At 36.1% G+C, this 14,273-nt stretch overlaps 2 protein-coding genes across 2 annotated transcripts; one reads left to right on the forward strand and one right to left on the reverse strand.

Annotated features, from left to right (window-relative positions):
• Positions 1-4,248: 4,248 nt before the first annotated feature.
• LOC110825472 (serine/threonine-protein kinase AFC1) lies at positions 4,249-8,457 on the reverse strand. The gene is made up of 12 exons (XM_022055931.2): positions 8,112-8,457; positions 7,455-7,629; positions 7,059-7,085; positions 6,736-6,889; positions 6,605-6,653; positions 6,365-6,479; positions 6,055-6,146; positions 5,775-5,931; positions 5,627-5,691; positions 5,214-5,311; positions 5,023-5,128; positions 4,249-4,704 (listed from the first exon to the last, which is right to left on the reverse strand). Exons 1-12 carry the CDS (start codon positions 8,220-8,222, stop codon positions 4,543-4,545), a joined length of 1,311 nt encoding a protein of 436 aa, XP_021911623.1. The 5' UTR covers positions 8,223-8,457; the 3' UTR covers positions 4,249-4,542.
• Positions 8,458-8,819: 362 nt separating this feature from the next.
• On the forward strand, positions 8,820-13,462 carry LOC110825513 (diaminopimelate epimerase family protein). Its single transcript, XM_088210118.1, has 9 exons — positions 8,820-9,195; positions 9,449-9,616; positions 10,104-10,174; positions 10,289-10,346; positions 10,500-10,679; positions 11,877-11,961; positions 12,489-12,548; positions 12,704-12,777; positions 12,990-13,462. The coding sequence occupies exons 1-9, from the start codon at positions 8,902-8,904 to the stop codon at positions 13,104-13,106; spliced, it is 1,107 nt and encodes a 368-aa protein (XP_088066244.1). The 5' UTR covers positions 8,820-8,901; the 3' UTR covers positions 13,107-13,462.
• Positions 13,463-14,273: the final 811 nt, after the last annotated feature.

A 14,273-nucleotide genomic window follows, 5' to 3' on the forward strand; every position in this document is an offset into this window, starting at 1 on the left:
ATCAATTCACACAACCCTTTTGCCTTTTTTTCTTATCTCAATCATCCAATCACACACAACATGTAAACCAGTAATGGACACCAAACAAGACAATACAGTATCGGGTTCACCATAATACAAACCATAATAAAAGAAACCATGATTCATGCATACGAGACCATAACATAATTACATCAAACATCATACTGTATTTAATACTGAAAATTAGATCAAACAATAACATACCAACACTGTATCAGACTCGGGCTCCATTGGCAACCTTAATCAATTATATATCTATAAAGTCACACAGTACAATTTAATTATTTATTTAGCTTTAATACCGTGATAGAAAATAGGGTGAGGGGTTCTTACTTGTTTCGGGGTCTGAATTCGACTTTACAGTGTGCCTACAGGCTGTCCCTAATTTCTCTGAATTTTTTCTGAAAAACTGAAATGAACTATCAGTACCTGCACGTGTCCCAAAAAATCCCAAATCAGACTTAGGGCCCCTTTCAGCCAATATCGAAATTCCGGCACGGCGACTCCGCCGTGCTCTGGCGACGGTGCCACCGTCTGCGGCGGCGATCCGCCTCAGGTTGGCCGTTTTTCGGTCGTTTTCGGCTGAATTCGGCCAACTTGCATTAGTCCCTGCGACAAAACAACCCTAGGACCCTCGGTGGGCTAAAAAATTACGAAAAACCAAAACTTACTGGCGGCGGTGCTCTCGGGTGCGGCGGCTCCTCCAACGTGAGTCGCGTTTTGATGTTTGGCTCCGATTAACCTTTAGAGAAAAGAACGGTGATCACAGTGGTATAAAATTTGCATCGAACGGAGGCTGGGAAGGGCCTCATCGAAGGAAAAAACAGCGGGGGGTCGCGGCGGCGCCGCTGGACTTCAGATGGGTTTTCCGGCCGTTTGGCCTATGGTTTGGCTCCGGTTTGGCCATAGGCGGACTCAGCATCGAAAAATGAGCTAGAGAGAGAAAATTTACCTCGATCGACGGTCGAAAACTTCCCCGGTGCGACGGCGGGTGGCCGTAGCCGGCTCCTCCGGCGTCTGGTTCTTCTTCTCCGGCGAGGCACTGGCGGCTAGGGTTTTGTGATCAAGTGTGGGTGGGGTTATTTATACCCTTTGCTTTTTAATCTCAACCATCCATCAAGATTAAATATGGACCATCCGATCGCGATTTAATTGGGATTAAATCTGGGCCGTCCATCGCGATACAATCTGGGCCGTCCGTGAGCATGTTTGATCTGGGCCGTCCGTGCGCGCGAGAACGGATCTGGGCCGTCCGATCGCGCGCACGCAGGTCGCCCACGTGGCCCGTCCCCTGGTTAGCGTTTCCTTACCACGCGAAGTGTCCTGGTTGGCCGGGGCTGCTGACCGAGCTGCTGACGTGGGTGCTGACGTGGCACAACTTTTCTAAATTACGTTTTGACCTCCGGTTTCCAATTTTCTTTTCAAAAACACTCACAGAATCTAAATTTTCACTCTTTTTTTCCAAAATCAATTTCAATTAAATCAAAATAATATTTTTACCAAATTTTATCATTATTATTATTTTTATTTTTATTAAATTAAATTAAATTAAATTAAATCAAATTAAATTAATTAAAATCTAAAAAATTCAAATACAAAAAAATAATAATAAGAATAAAAATTAAAATACTTGGGTGTTACACATAAAGCTAGACTTGTGGTGAAGAGGTATGCTTAACTTGTAGGAGTTGATTTTGGTGATACTTTTGCACCAGTTGCAAGACATGAAACAATAAGGTTACTTGTAGCTCTTGCAGCAAAGAAAAGTTGGAAGTTGTTTCATTTAGATGTGAAGTCAGCTTTTTTAAATGGAGTCTTGGAAGAAGAGATTTATGTGGAGCAGCCACATAGTTTTCAGGTTTTTAAAGATTGTGATTATGTGTATAAGCTAAAGAATGTCTTATATGAGCTTAATCAAACTCCTAGAACTTGGTACACTAGAATTGATTCATATTTGATCGACATGGGTTTTAGGAGGAGCAAAACTGAAACAACTATTTATGTGAAGGACACTGATGATAACAATCAACTTATTGTATCAATATATATTGATGATTTGCTGGTGACAGGAGGAGACTTAGAGCTGCTGATGCAATTTAAACAACATATAATGGCAGAGTTTGAGATGTCGGATCTTGGGGAAATGACTTATTTCTTTGGTACGGAGGTCAAACAACTTGATGATGGATTTTTTTTTTCTCAAAGAAAGTATGCTTGGAATGTCTTAAAGAGCTTTAAAATGGAGAATTGCAAGTCAACTGTCGTACCATTTTCTGCAGATGAAAAGCTAACAAAGTTTGATGAAGCTGAGAAAGTAAATACAAGTTTTTACAGAAGTTTAATTGGAAAATTCATTTCTTTGATTGCTACCAGGCCAGATTTGATGTTCTCAGCTAGTTATTTATCAAGATTTATGAATTTACCTAGTCAAAAGTACCTTGGAGCAGTAAAAAAGATGCTGAGGTATTTAAAAGGAACTACTGGTTATGGTATTTGATAATCAAGAGAAGAAAGTGGTGCATTGCAAGGGTATTCTGATAGTGGTTGGGCAAGAAATTTAGATGATTGCAAGAATATTTTAGGATTTTTTTTTTTTCATTTGGTTTAGGTGCTTTTGCTTGGAATTCAAAGAAGCAGGAGATGGTAGTTCAGTCCACTACTGAGGCTAAATATATAGCAGCAGCTGCAAGAGCAAACCAAGGTGTATGAGTCAGAAAAATTTTAAATGAACTTAATATGGTCCAGGAGGATCCTATTGTTATTTATGTAGATAATAAATCTACCATTGCAATTGTAAATCACCCGGTTCAGCATGGAAGAACAAAATATATTAAAGTGAAGTATCATTTTCTTCATGAAGCTGAGAAAGATGGTGAAGTTCATCTAGTGCATTGCAATTCAAATTATCAAGTTGCTAATATAATGACCAAAGCTCTGCTTAAGTGTAAATTTGAGAATTAAACTTAGTTTGTTCAATGGAAAACTCAAGGAGGAGTGTTGAAGATTGAGTTTTTTTATGGAACAAAGAGTTGATTTTTTTTGTCATTTCAACTCCATATTTTATATTTATTGTTTCTTTGTGGTATTGACAACTTTTGATAACAATTGTCAAATAAGAAAAAAGTTTTATGTTTTTTGTTTAGTTCCATATTTTTTCTCCTTAAATTATGATATGTATAAAAGTTGATAGAATTAGTTAAAATCTATAAACTTTTCTTTTCACTTTGTATATATATATGCATGAAATTAATGAAAAATGTATGTTATTGAACTCTTTCCGTGCAGAAGACAACTAATTTTTCTACAATTTTTCCCTCTTTACTTTCTTCCATATTCTTCCATTTTTTAGAAATTTAATTAACTAATATCTCAACATACGGTGCTCAGGGCTGAGTAAGAGCAATTTACATGTTATCTAAAGTAGATTTGAACTATATTTAAAGCAAATGAGTTCAAAAGTTTCATGGCCTTGTTATAGTCGCCGTGCCGTGCAATATTTTAAGAGGGGCACAAAATTGGATTGGCCTGATGGTGCAGCTGCAAGAGAAAGCATAATATCTCCTCGCAAGCCTCGAGTAGAGAAGAAAAACAATTCTTTCTTCTTCACCTGCAATAAGAGAAAGGAAAAGGTTGAAGGTGGCGTGAGACTAGGATTTCCAGTAGTAGCTCCACAGACTGACAAGCAAGAGAAAACCCGCATGCAACAGGCTCAAGGATGGCATGAAAAAGGGAGATCCAGAAGAAGGGTGCAGGGCTTTTGTTTGCTTGGAGGCCGCCAAATTAGAAAGAAGATAAAAAATGGAAGAGGGAACAACAGCTAGGCTAAGAAGGGAAAGGATGAGGGCTGAATGCAAAAACGTTTCTTTCCTTGTTATCGATGGTGCTCTGTTCGAGGCAGATCAATGAGAAAATCAACAGAACCCGGGAGATTGGAGACAAAGAGATGGAGTCCTGAGCGTGAAAGTGACCTAACTGAAGAAAAGCTTCAAGTTTGCAGACTCCTGTAACTTTCCGAGGCCACTTTCAGTTATAGGAGAGGATGCGGGGAACAATGCAAGTATATTAGGATAAAAATTTTCAATTATCGACCCCAGCCAACCAAAATGTTGATTTTAATTGACTTAAATTCAAGAATTTCATAAGTGATGATACATAAAAGACATAAACAGGTATATCATGCATGCTTAACTTATATACGATCAAATTGGTTCCTTCAGATGCCAAATCTGAAAAGGGATGCTAGAAGCACTCATTTGAAGAAGCGTTAAGAATCCAGTTATAGTACTTATCTCACACCCATTATATTTGCTTCAACATCATAGTAAACAAACAAAAGAAGAAACATATATCAATTGAATACAGCTCTTTTAGGATCACCATACAATAAAAGGATCTGGAAAAAGGAAATGATTCTCAATGCCTTTCACTCGCTGTACAGTAACAAGAATTCCTGTCATTTGAAAAACACTTGTTGCCTTCTTTTCATGGTTGCTCCAGCTTAATGTTTGGTTAATAATGATTTTATACTGAGTAACCAGATGATCTTCTCAAATCTCTTGTAAAGAAGGGATGTCTTAGTGCTTCCCTTGCTTTGAGTCGCTCTGTCGGGTCATAACGCAGAAGCCCTTGCAACAGGTCTATCAAATCACCAGCAGAGTGATCAACATGCTGCATTACCAAGTTCTGCAACATACAATTCAAGATATGGCTTACATATCAAGTAATTTTTTCATAAAACCAAGGGTGAGTATGCCAAAAATCCAATATGCAACAAACTTCAATTCTGAAATGCAGATGGTGACAAGTCTTAGAAGATAATAGTTATTTTAAAAAAGGGGGGAAAAAAGTTGGGGGACGATGTATTACTATTTTCCTATAAAAAATTAATGTTTAAGAATAGGGAAAAGAAAGAATAACCTGCAGTAATAGAAAGTAATCGGCAATGTCTAGTTGAATACAAATACAATAAGCAAATGGAACTGGCATGATATAAATAACTACCGGAAGTCGAGGCAATTTCCAAACAGCTCTCATGCTTTCTCTTGAAGTTGCACCATCAGGCCAATCCAATTTTGTGCCCCTCTTGAAATATTTCTCAGCACGGCGACTGTAACAAGGCCAGGAAACTGTTGAACTCATTTGCTTTCGATATGGTTCAAATCTACTTTAGATAACATGTAAATTTCCCTTACTCAGCCCTAAGCACCATGTGTTGCGGTAGTGGCCCTAGAACTTTCTCCATCATGGCAAGATGTTCTAAGTTTTCATGAGTTTGGAAAAGTGCCTCACCCTACTCAAGGAAGATTAAAAGAATGGAAAGGGTATCAATCATAACAGATAAGTCTTAACAAATGCAATATAGTTCCAAACTGAAAAGGTAGCGTTGATGAAAGTGAATACAAATGCAACTTCTAACAGCTGCTTCCAGACTCTACTTACATTCACCAAACTATCATACATCATTCCATTTGAAACTTTCTTTTTAAATTTAACAGGCAATACAATCATGATACCATTCAGAAAGATCATCAGCTATGGAACTTGCTATGTCAAAAATATGGATGGATGAAAGTAAAATGGAGAAATATAAATGGTAATCACTTACGGAGCAAAGTTCAATAAGTATGCAACCCACACTCCATAAATCACAAGGATAATTCCATCCAAGACCTGAGAAAATGTAGCATAAAATATTATCATGCAATATTACATGAAAAAAGTAACTAGCATCATCACCAGGTGATAGCAATTACCCAAGATGACCTCTGGGGCACGATAATGTCTTGTTGATACCACATAACTGTGATCCTGGTGTTCAAATGTTGTACTCCCAAAATCAATGAGCTTAATGGCACTTGACTTGGGCAGATTCTTGAAATAGGAACCATCCTTTGTGGGCCGTGATAGAAACTGGATTTGCAGCATAATTAAAAAAATGAAAAATCAATTTAGTACATCCCCTTGAGCACATAAACTGAAGCTCAATTATGACTACCTTGAATGCAAGAAAATGACTTAAGATTGATAAAATACCTTGTAATCTGGCACTTTGACATATTCAGAGGACACGAGAAGAATATTTTCTGGCTTTAAATCGGTGTGGATTAGACGTAAATCATGCATAACTGTGAACAAACAAAACAAATTAGTAGATTAAAAATGAAGCTAATTATTATCGTAATCATTGAAAACATGATTCTCTAAACTTTTTGTTGAAAATAAAAATAAAAAAGGGGAAATTATCATAATTAATTTTTGCTGTCTGAATCTCAACTATATAAAGAGAAGTTGAGCTGCGACTAAACACATCATATAGAAAATGGTGCAAGAATTGTCCACACACATGCTACAGACTCCAAAAGTTGTCTGCCAAGCTCCCGAACAAGATCAATGGGAAATGAACGATAGCTGTTTTTGCGGAGAAAATCATATAAGCTTGGCCCAAGCTTCTCAAACACCTGTCCAAACCATTTAAATTCATCCGCAAGTTTTTTTTTTAACTCACAGAATATAGAGACATGAAGCAATATGCATTGTCCCTTCATATCAATCAAATCATGAATACTTCACAATAAATACTTACAATACAAATATGATTACGATAGTCAAACCAATTCCGTATTTGCACACAACTGCAAAGAATAAAACCACTTACCAAAATATTTCCAACGCAACATTAAATAAAGAAAGATAAAGAAAGTACAGTATGCTTACCGAGTGCCACCAACATCATGCCTGGACAGTCTTTGTAAAACATCAATTTCAATCACGGCAGCTTCACGATACTTGTTTATGGAACGAACAATTTTGATTGCAACTACCTCTTTATTTTCATTGTCAAAACATTCCAAAACTTGCCCAAATGTCCCTGCAGGAATACCATGCACGGGATTACAATGAGAAAGTCATCCCACAAAACTCACTTCTGCTTTGAGTTTAAACAACCATGCATCCTGATAATTTAGATATGGAAATACAAGTAGCAAAGGCATCAATTACGACAAAATAATTACTTCAAAAACCTAATCAACACTGACCTTCACCCATTTTGCCAAGAATCCGGTCTGCATGAAAAGAGGAGGGAAGAAAGGAACAGCAGCAAATTCGTTATTTTCACAGACAACCAATGTAAAGAAAATTATAACAATGAATAAAATACTATATGCAATGCAATTCATAACTTTGACCGCCTACCAAATCCCACAGATTGCAGGGACATGAGGAAGAAAAATGTCTTAAATAAGGCCTTAGCTGTGATATAATATAATGAGTTAGCAACCCAATCAAACACTGAAACACTTGGGATCCCATAAGATGATAGCTCAAAATTCTCAATTGCAAACAAGAAGCTAACACTGTTGTCATCTCCAATGCATGCTTTCAAGCCTAAGCAAATAAAACAAAGTTTAAAGAGGTTATAGAAGAAGCCTCACAACGTGAAGTTAAATTTTCCCCAACGGCAAACACATAATGACCATCTTTATTGTCTGGTCTCCAAGGAGGGGAGACATGCCGAGGAACTCCCCTATAAAACATGTTCGGGTACACATAATTGGAAATCCCTTCATTTTCAAACTCCTGACCGCAATATAATGCTGGTGGAAGGACCTGGAAAGAAAATTCAATGTAAATTGATGCCAAAAATAAGTAAATGCAATCCCACAACAACATTGACAACAATAAATCCTATAAATCCGTAAGTTTCTGGAACGTGATCTACATAGATCAATATTCATATGTAACACCACATAACAATTAATCACAAAATAGCAGCACCTCCTTGGCAAAATTTTGTTAATTCATAAAAGAAATAACTAACTCTCAAAAAATTTTATATATTTTTCATTTATCATATTGAAATATAACAATTCGGCAATTGTTTAAAACGTGAAAGAAATTAAACCATATTAACATAGTCAGAAAGTCAGTAACATTGTTCAAATAACAAAAGATGATGAATTCACCAGGAAATATAATTTTCCACGAAAATATAAACGCGTAGCCGAATATGTATCTTTGTGTGTGTGTGTGTGTATTTATAGAGAGAGAGAGAGAGAGAGAGAGATAGATGGGGAGAGTTAAATCAGAACCTTCGGAGGAGAAGGAATTGGAGGGGGCACATCCCATGTCAAGCGAGGTCTCTTTCTTGGGCGTTTGTCCATGTTCTTATGTGGGAACTCCATAATCGTCTGCGTTTCCATTGCTCCGTAATCGAATCCCCTCTTCTTTATATGCAGAATTGGCAGCGCAATGGAAGGAATTCAAGCAATCATGGAATCGACGCGAATCGTATTACCCAAAAGACAAGCAGAAGAGATATGGAATTTGCAAGATTAATCCAAAGGAACAGAGGATAAGATTCGAATATGGAAACCCTAAAGACGATCTGAAAGGGATCTGTAGCTAAAGCTGATGTGATGAGGAGCAGAGATCAGATCAGAGGGTTGACTTAACCCGATATGGCGTTAGGTCTGTAACCAGGGTTAAGGAGATGGGGCCCACATTTTCAAATATTTTGATCATTTGTAATATCTGGGTACCGGTTTTTCGGCGACGCGCACCACAAGAACCATGGGGCTGGGCTTCTCGTCTGATAATGGACCCTGCGCGGCCCAACATAAATTAGTTTTTTTTTTTTAATTAATAATACACTTTCATTTTATAATTATTTTTTATTAAAAAAATTATCAATTTAGTTTCTTTACTCAAAATTGCATTTTAATCTTTTCTAATATAATTTTCTAATTTTTCAATTTTTACAAAATTTTTATGTTTATTTACTAAATTCCACCAATTTCCCCTTTTGAACATTAACGGCATCATTACCAACTATTCTCGAAGGAAGTCATTTCTACCGATTCTTACAAACTACAGGCAGCCATGGCTACAGCCGCCACCTTCTCCGTCTCTCTCGCGCCTCACTCTCGCCGCTTCTCTGTCTCCTCAACCAATCGCCTTAGATCCATTTTGTCCTTTTCTTCTTCTCCTTCTTCACTTCATTTCAGTTCTCTTACCTTAAACTTTACCCTTAAAAACCCTAGCCTTTGCGTCTCTGCATCTGCTATGAGCTTCGAAACTTCTGAGAGAATCTCTACTGCCGCTTTTCTCGACCGCAGGGAAAGTGGATTCCTTCACTTTGTTAAGTACCACGGTCTTGGCAATAACTTCATTTTGGTAAATTTTTCCTTTCTTTTCTGTTTTGTTTCCGAAAACATGTAGCAATTTTGTCAGTACGGCAAAACACTTAAGAATTTTTAAATTTCAGTGATTTCTGAAAAAATGTTGGGGGAGAGAACTTTGATGGGGGATGCTATTATTTCCATATTTTCCTTTTAATGTCTCTTCTTCGTATTCGAAGGAATTTGGGATGCTTAATGTATCCTATTGACTTTCTTTTTTTCTTTTTTTATTGCGCGAGATTGAATAGATTGATAATAGGGACTCTGCAGAACCTAGGATCACACCGGAACAAGCTGTCGAGCTGTGTGATCGGAACTTTGGCGTTGGTGCTGATGGAGTAATTTTCGTCATGCCTGGAATCAATGGCACTGATTATACCATGAGGATATTTAATTCTGATGGTAGCGAACCAGAGGTAATTCCAAATTTCCTGAGTGGAGGATCTTGCAATATTGCAATTGTCCGTTTGGCATGCTTTCTCCATGTTGTAACTGTAGCATATCATGTTGATGCCTTAGTTTTGCTTCCACTATTTTTTGGACCAAAACATGTAGAAAATGTCTTTTGCTTAATTTTTTTTTTTTTCAAAAACTTTGGGATTCATTTGGGGTGAAATGAATTACATGTGTTTACACTTTTGTTTTCTCAAATTTAGTGATGCAATAAAATTCTGTAAAATATTTAAAATATCATGGATGGTTTAAAAAATGTTTTGAAATGAATTAGTCACTGACAAATCAAATGGCATTTTGTTGTTCAATTTGTTCCAAACAACGCCTTAGTTATATAATTTTTTATTTTGATTTCGGTTGACACCTTCATTTAAAATGAACTGCGCATAGCTGTTGTGGTAAGAATTGGTGAGATTTGATTAAAAAGTGCTCTTTTGTTTTGTTTCTTAGATGTGTGGTAATGGAGTGAGATGCTTTGCCAAATTCATTGCTGAGCTTGAAAATCTGCACGGGAGGCAAAGGTATGACAATTAGCTCAATTGCATAATTGTTTAGGTAATTTTCATTTCAAATCATGTTGTTTTAGCTTGATGACATTTAGCAAATATGACCTGTATGTTATTTTATGAGTGCAGCTTTACCGTACACACTGGTGCTGGTCTTATTATACCAGAAATCTTAGATAATGGGAAGGTACGTCGTATAAAGGCGTAATTAATTTGTGCGCAGCTTTTTGTACGGATCTTTTGCATAAAATCTTGATCAAATTTTAAATTTCTAGCCGCCTTTATGTTTGCATATTACATAGTTCGCAAGTTTAACAAATACTATATATTGCAATTTCAGGTTAGGGTTGACATGGGCGAGCCAATACTTAACGCACCAGATGTACCAACAAAGTTACCTGCAAATAAAGATGACTCTGTTGTTAAATCAGAACTAGTTGTAGATGGACTAACCTGGAACGTGACATGTGTTAGTATGGGTAATCCTCACTGCGTGACCTTTGGTACAAAGGGAGATCAAGTATGTACTCTTTGGGGTTAATGAAGCAACTTAATCTTTATCTGAATTTATGCCATATGTGAAATTTGTTTAAGATGTTCTCATTTGCATTAATAGGAATCTTTACAAAGATATCCTCTAAAGTGTAAATAAATATTAATCTAGTCTATATTTTTTAAAAGAAAAAATTTTAATTCTTATATTCTAATATTTTCAGAAGGTTGATGAAAAGTCCCAAAATTTTCATAAACTATACTCCAGTTGTTTTTTAGAAATTTAATGCGAATGGACAAAAAAAATAAAAGCAGAGAATAATTATAAGCAAGACTTTCTTTCTAAAATGTGTTTACAGTCTATTATTCAGTATTAATTGCAACTTTAGCATTAATTACAAACCTTATTTCCTTGAAATTCAAAAGCAATATATCGAAATGATGGGTAAAGCTGTAGAAATGTTAGCTGTTCCGCTTAGAAGAGAGAATTATTTACTGCTTAAAGGTTTTGGCACCAAAATTGGCAGAGTCAAAACTATCTAAGCAGTTCACACGAAATATTTTGATACTGTGAGAACATGCATTTTTTTGTTGTTTTTTCTTTAAAAAAAGAGGATCAAAGAGTTATTTTTATTAAGTCTAGACTAAATCTTCATTAATGTTTAAGGGCCAAACTACTTTATTAGACAAAAGGTGGACTAGAATGATATTAGTTCATAGTTTGAATGATGTTTTTGGTAAATGTCCCTTGATAAATGTGTGACGCTGAAGCAGGTTTCATGGAAATCCGTGCACTCGGAAGTTCACCATTTTCTTTATGGATTCCCTTGACCTTAATGTAGTGTCTCGTTATCTGGTGAAATAGAAAAACTCAACAGAATGGAAGTAAAACAAGATAGCATTTGACACTACAAGATAAACTGATGTGCTTGATATTTATGGAAGTTCACTCTTTTCTTTATGGATTCCCTTGACCCTAATGTAGCGTCTGCCTGTCTGGTGAAATAAAAAAACTGAACAGAAGGGAAGTAAACAAGACAGGAGAGGATAATACAAGATAAAGTGATGTGCTTGATATTTATGGAATTGGACAGAAGAAACTTGTTCTATTTTATGTTTGGTAACCCGTAAACAACACGAAACGTTTTTGATATGATCTAATTCATATTCTTTGTACATGGCCTTACTGGTGCTCATTTATTTTCTAATGATTGTAATTGAACAGAAATTGGTTGTTGATGAGTTAAATTTAGCCGAAATTGGTCCAAAATTTGAGCATCATGCTATGTTCCCAGCCCGAACTAACACAGGTTAGATGTTAAATTTACAGTAATGATTTTGAATTGCGAGTTAAAGCTGTACTTTGTGGTGATTGTATGCTCTGGAAGTTGATTTTGTCTCTCTTATCAGAAAGTACAAGTGTCAAAACCATATTGTTTTCTTTAGCACAAAAAAGCATAGCCTTATCTTCAGCATTTGAGTTACTGCTTTAGGGCCCTTTCACCCTGTAGACCACTTCTACCGATCTTGATGCAGGTTTAGGTGCTGACAGCTGGTTGACTTCTCTGTTGATGAACCGTACTGATGCTGTACAGCGGAGGAAATTAGATATAGATAATGATATTTTTAAGCTTTAGTGAGTTTGCAAAAATTTTAAGGGAAAAGTAGCATTTAGAAATTTCAAATGTGGTGTCAGGTGAAAATCTTTTGTTTCGTCAGCATCTTGACCAACTTGAGTATTTCATTGCTTGAATTTCTACATTGATGCACAATTTTCTGCTAACTATTCTTGGAATACACATTTATGTTCATTTAACTTACATGATTTGACCTGCAGAATTTGTGGAAGTATTTTCCCGTTCACACTTGAAAATGCGAGTCTGGGAGCGTGGAGCAGGTCAGTTGTTAACATCATAAAAGTTATCATCTTGTGAAATTTTTCCCCCCTTATAATTTCTTGGTGTTACAAGGGCTACAAGAACTGGAGGTGGTATCACTGAGCCTAGTTATGGGTTTGTTGTTATTTATTGTCTTGATCGCTTTGTACTGTAGGAGCAACACTTGCCTGTGGAACTGGAGCTTGTGCAGTTGTGGTGGCAGCAGTTCTTGAGGGTCATTCAGATCGGGTAAGTTTAGGTTGTGATATTCAGATGAATAAGCTTTAAAGTTTACTTAGCAGATGGATCAGAAGTGTCTACAGTATGTTGTCAGAACTATAGAAAGAAGAATAAATCCTTGTTCAAATTAAACATTCATCCTCAGACCCATATTTTTGTGTCTCTGTTTAAGATAGTTCCTTTGCTTGTCTCCTTAACACTCTAATCTTGTCTTGAAATAGAAATGCACGGTTGATTTACCTGGAGGACCATTGGATATTGAGTGGAGAGAGGAAGACAATCATGTATACATGACAGGTCCTGCTGAAGTTGTGTTTTATGGATCAGTGCCCTTCTAAAGCTTTCTCCTTTTGATTGCCATCTTGAGGAAAGTTAGTTCTCCCAATGTTTCAGCTATGCTTAGAGCTAGCTTTAAAAGTATTGTTGGCGTCCTTGTGTTTATTTATTTTATGAATTTTGAAGAGCCGTGATGTTATATATTACAATAAAGCTAAGGCTTTCTGATCGGCATCTGTTGCTTTCTTGCTTCAATTATGTTGACAGACAGAATTGTGATAATCTAGCATTAGACCTGTCTGAGGGGAGTACCGACCATGCTCCGAGTAATGGTGCCTCCAATGTTCTGGGCTTTAAGATCAAATAGAAAAAAAAATCAGTTACTGAAAATAAACTACTATTATTATTATCTTTTAAACTTTCTTTCTTGGTGATGCCCCTGAGGAGCCATTTTCTTTTTTCCCAGCGCGCCTTATAAGTAGAAAGAAGTTGTGGATCTCTCTATTCTTGCTAGATCAGCTTCAAGTCTTCTACTTTCCTTATCTCGATTCCCTTTTCTCTTTATTCTGCTCCTATATATATTAACTTCTTTTTACAGTGAAATCTGCTCTCTACATTTCTCTCATGGAAGCTTAAATTTTTTATTTGTATCTCTGACTCTAATTACCCACTATACAGCGTGACATTTGCATATATATATATATATATATAATGAGCATCTTCCATACATCAGACCCTTTTTTTGTTATGATTATCACAGGCCAGCATCATCTCTCCACATAATGCATAAAACCATTCAATTGGTAATGGTATTGGCCTCTGCAGGAGGAAAAAACTCATAATCAACAAATCATAGACTCACTTTTTTTTTTTCTCTTCTAATAATCCTCCATATGTCTGGTTGCCTCATACCTTGGATGTTCATTCTCTATTTTACTCACCTATCCAAAACATACCAGTAAGAAAATTAATTTATGAAAGCTCGTTTTGACTGATGGAATATGTTATATTATTATATTATTTTAGAAATTATAATTTATTTACTAAATATATTGTATGAGACTCATGAATATTAATAATTTATATTATATATTCACCCTATTCGTGGAAAAATAATCCATAAAATACGTATTTTGATTTTTGGTTATATTATTTTTTAAATCATAAATTAATAAAACGCAGATCTCTCTCCATGTAGAAATATATTTTCCAAGTTTTGCTCCCCTCAC

This window comes from Carica papaya, chromosome 8, assembly GCF_054855325.1.
Source record: "Carica papaya isolate Zhongbai chromosome 8, ASM5485532v1, whole genome shotgun sequence".
NCBI lineage: Eukaryota > Viridiplantae > Streptophyta > Magnoliopsida > Brassicales > Caricaceae > Carica > Carica papaya.

Coding starts and splice junctions, on each gene's coding strand:
- LOC110825513 (XM_088210118.1), top strand. CDS start 8,902: ATGGCTACAGCCGCCACCTTCTCCGTCTCTCTCGCGCCTCACTCTCGC. Junction 10,680..11,876: donor TTGGTACAAAGGGAGATCAA/GTATGTACTCTT, acceptor GTAATTGAACAG/AAATTGGTTGTTGATGAGTT. Junction 12,549..12,703: donor AGTCTGGGAGCGTGGAGCAG/GTCAGTTGTTAA, acceptor TTTGTACTGTAG/GAGCAACACTTGCCTGTGGA.
- LOC110825472 (XM_022055931.2), bottom strand. CDS start 8,222: ATGGAAACGCAGACGATTATGGAGTTCCCACATAAGAACATGGACAAA. Junction 7,086..7,454: donor GGAAAATTTAACTTCACGTT/GTGAGGCTTCTT, acceptor CTTTTCATGCAG/ACCGGATTCTTGGCAAAATG. Junction 6,480..6,604: donor ATCGTAATCATATTTGTATT/GTAAGTATTTAT, acceptor TGGTTTGGACAG/GTGTTTGAGAAGCTTGGGCC.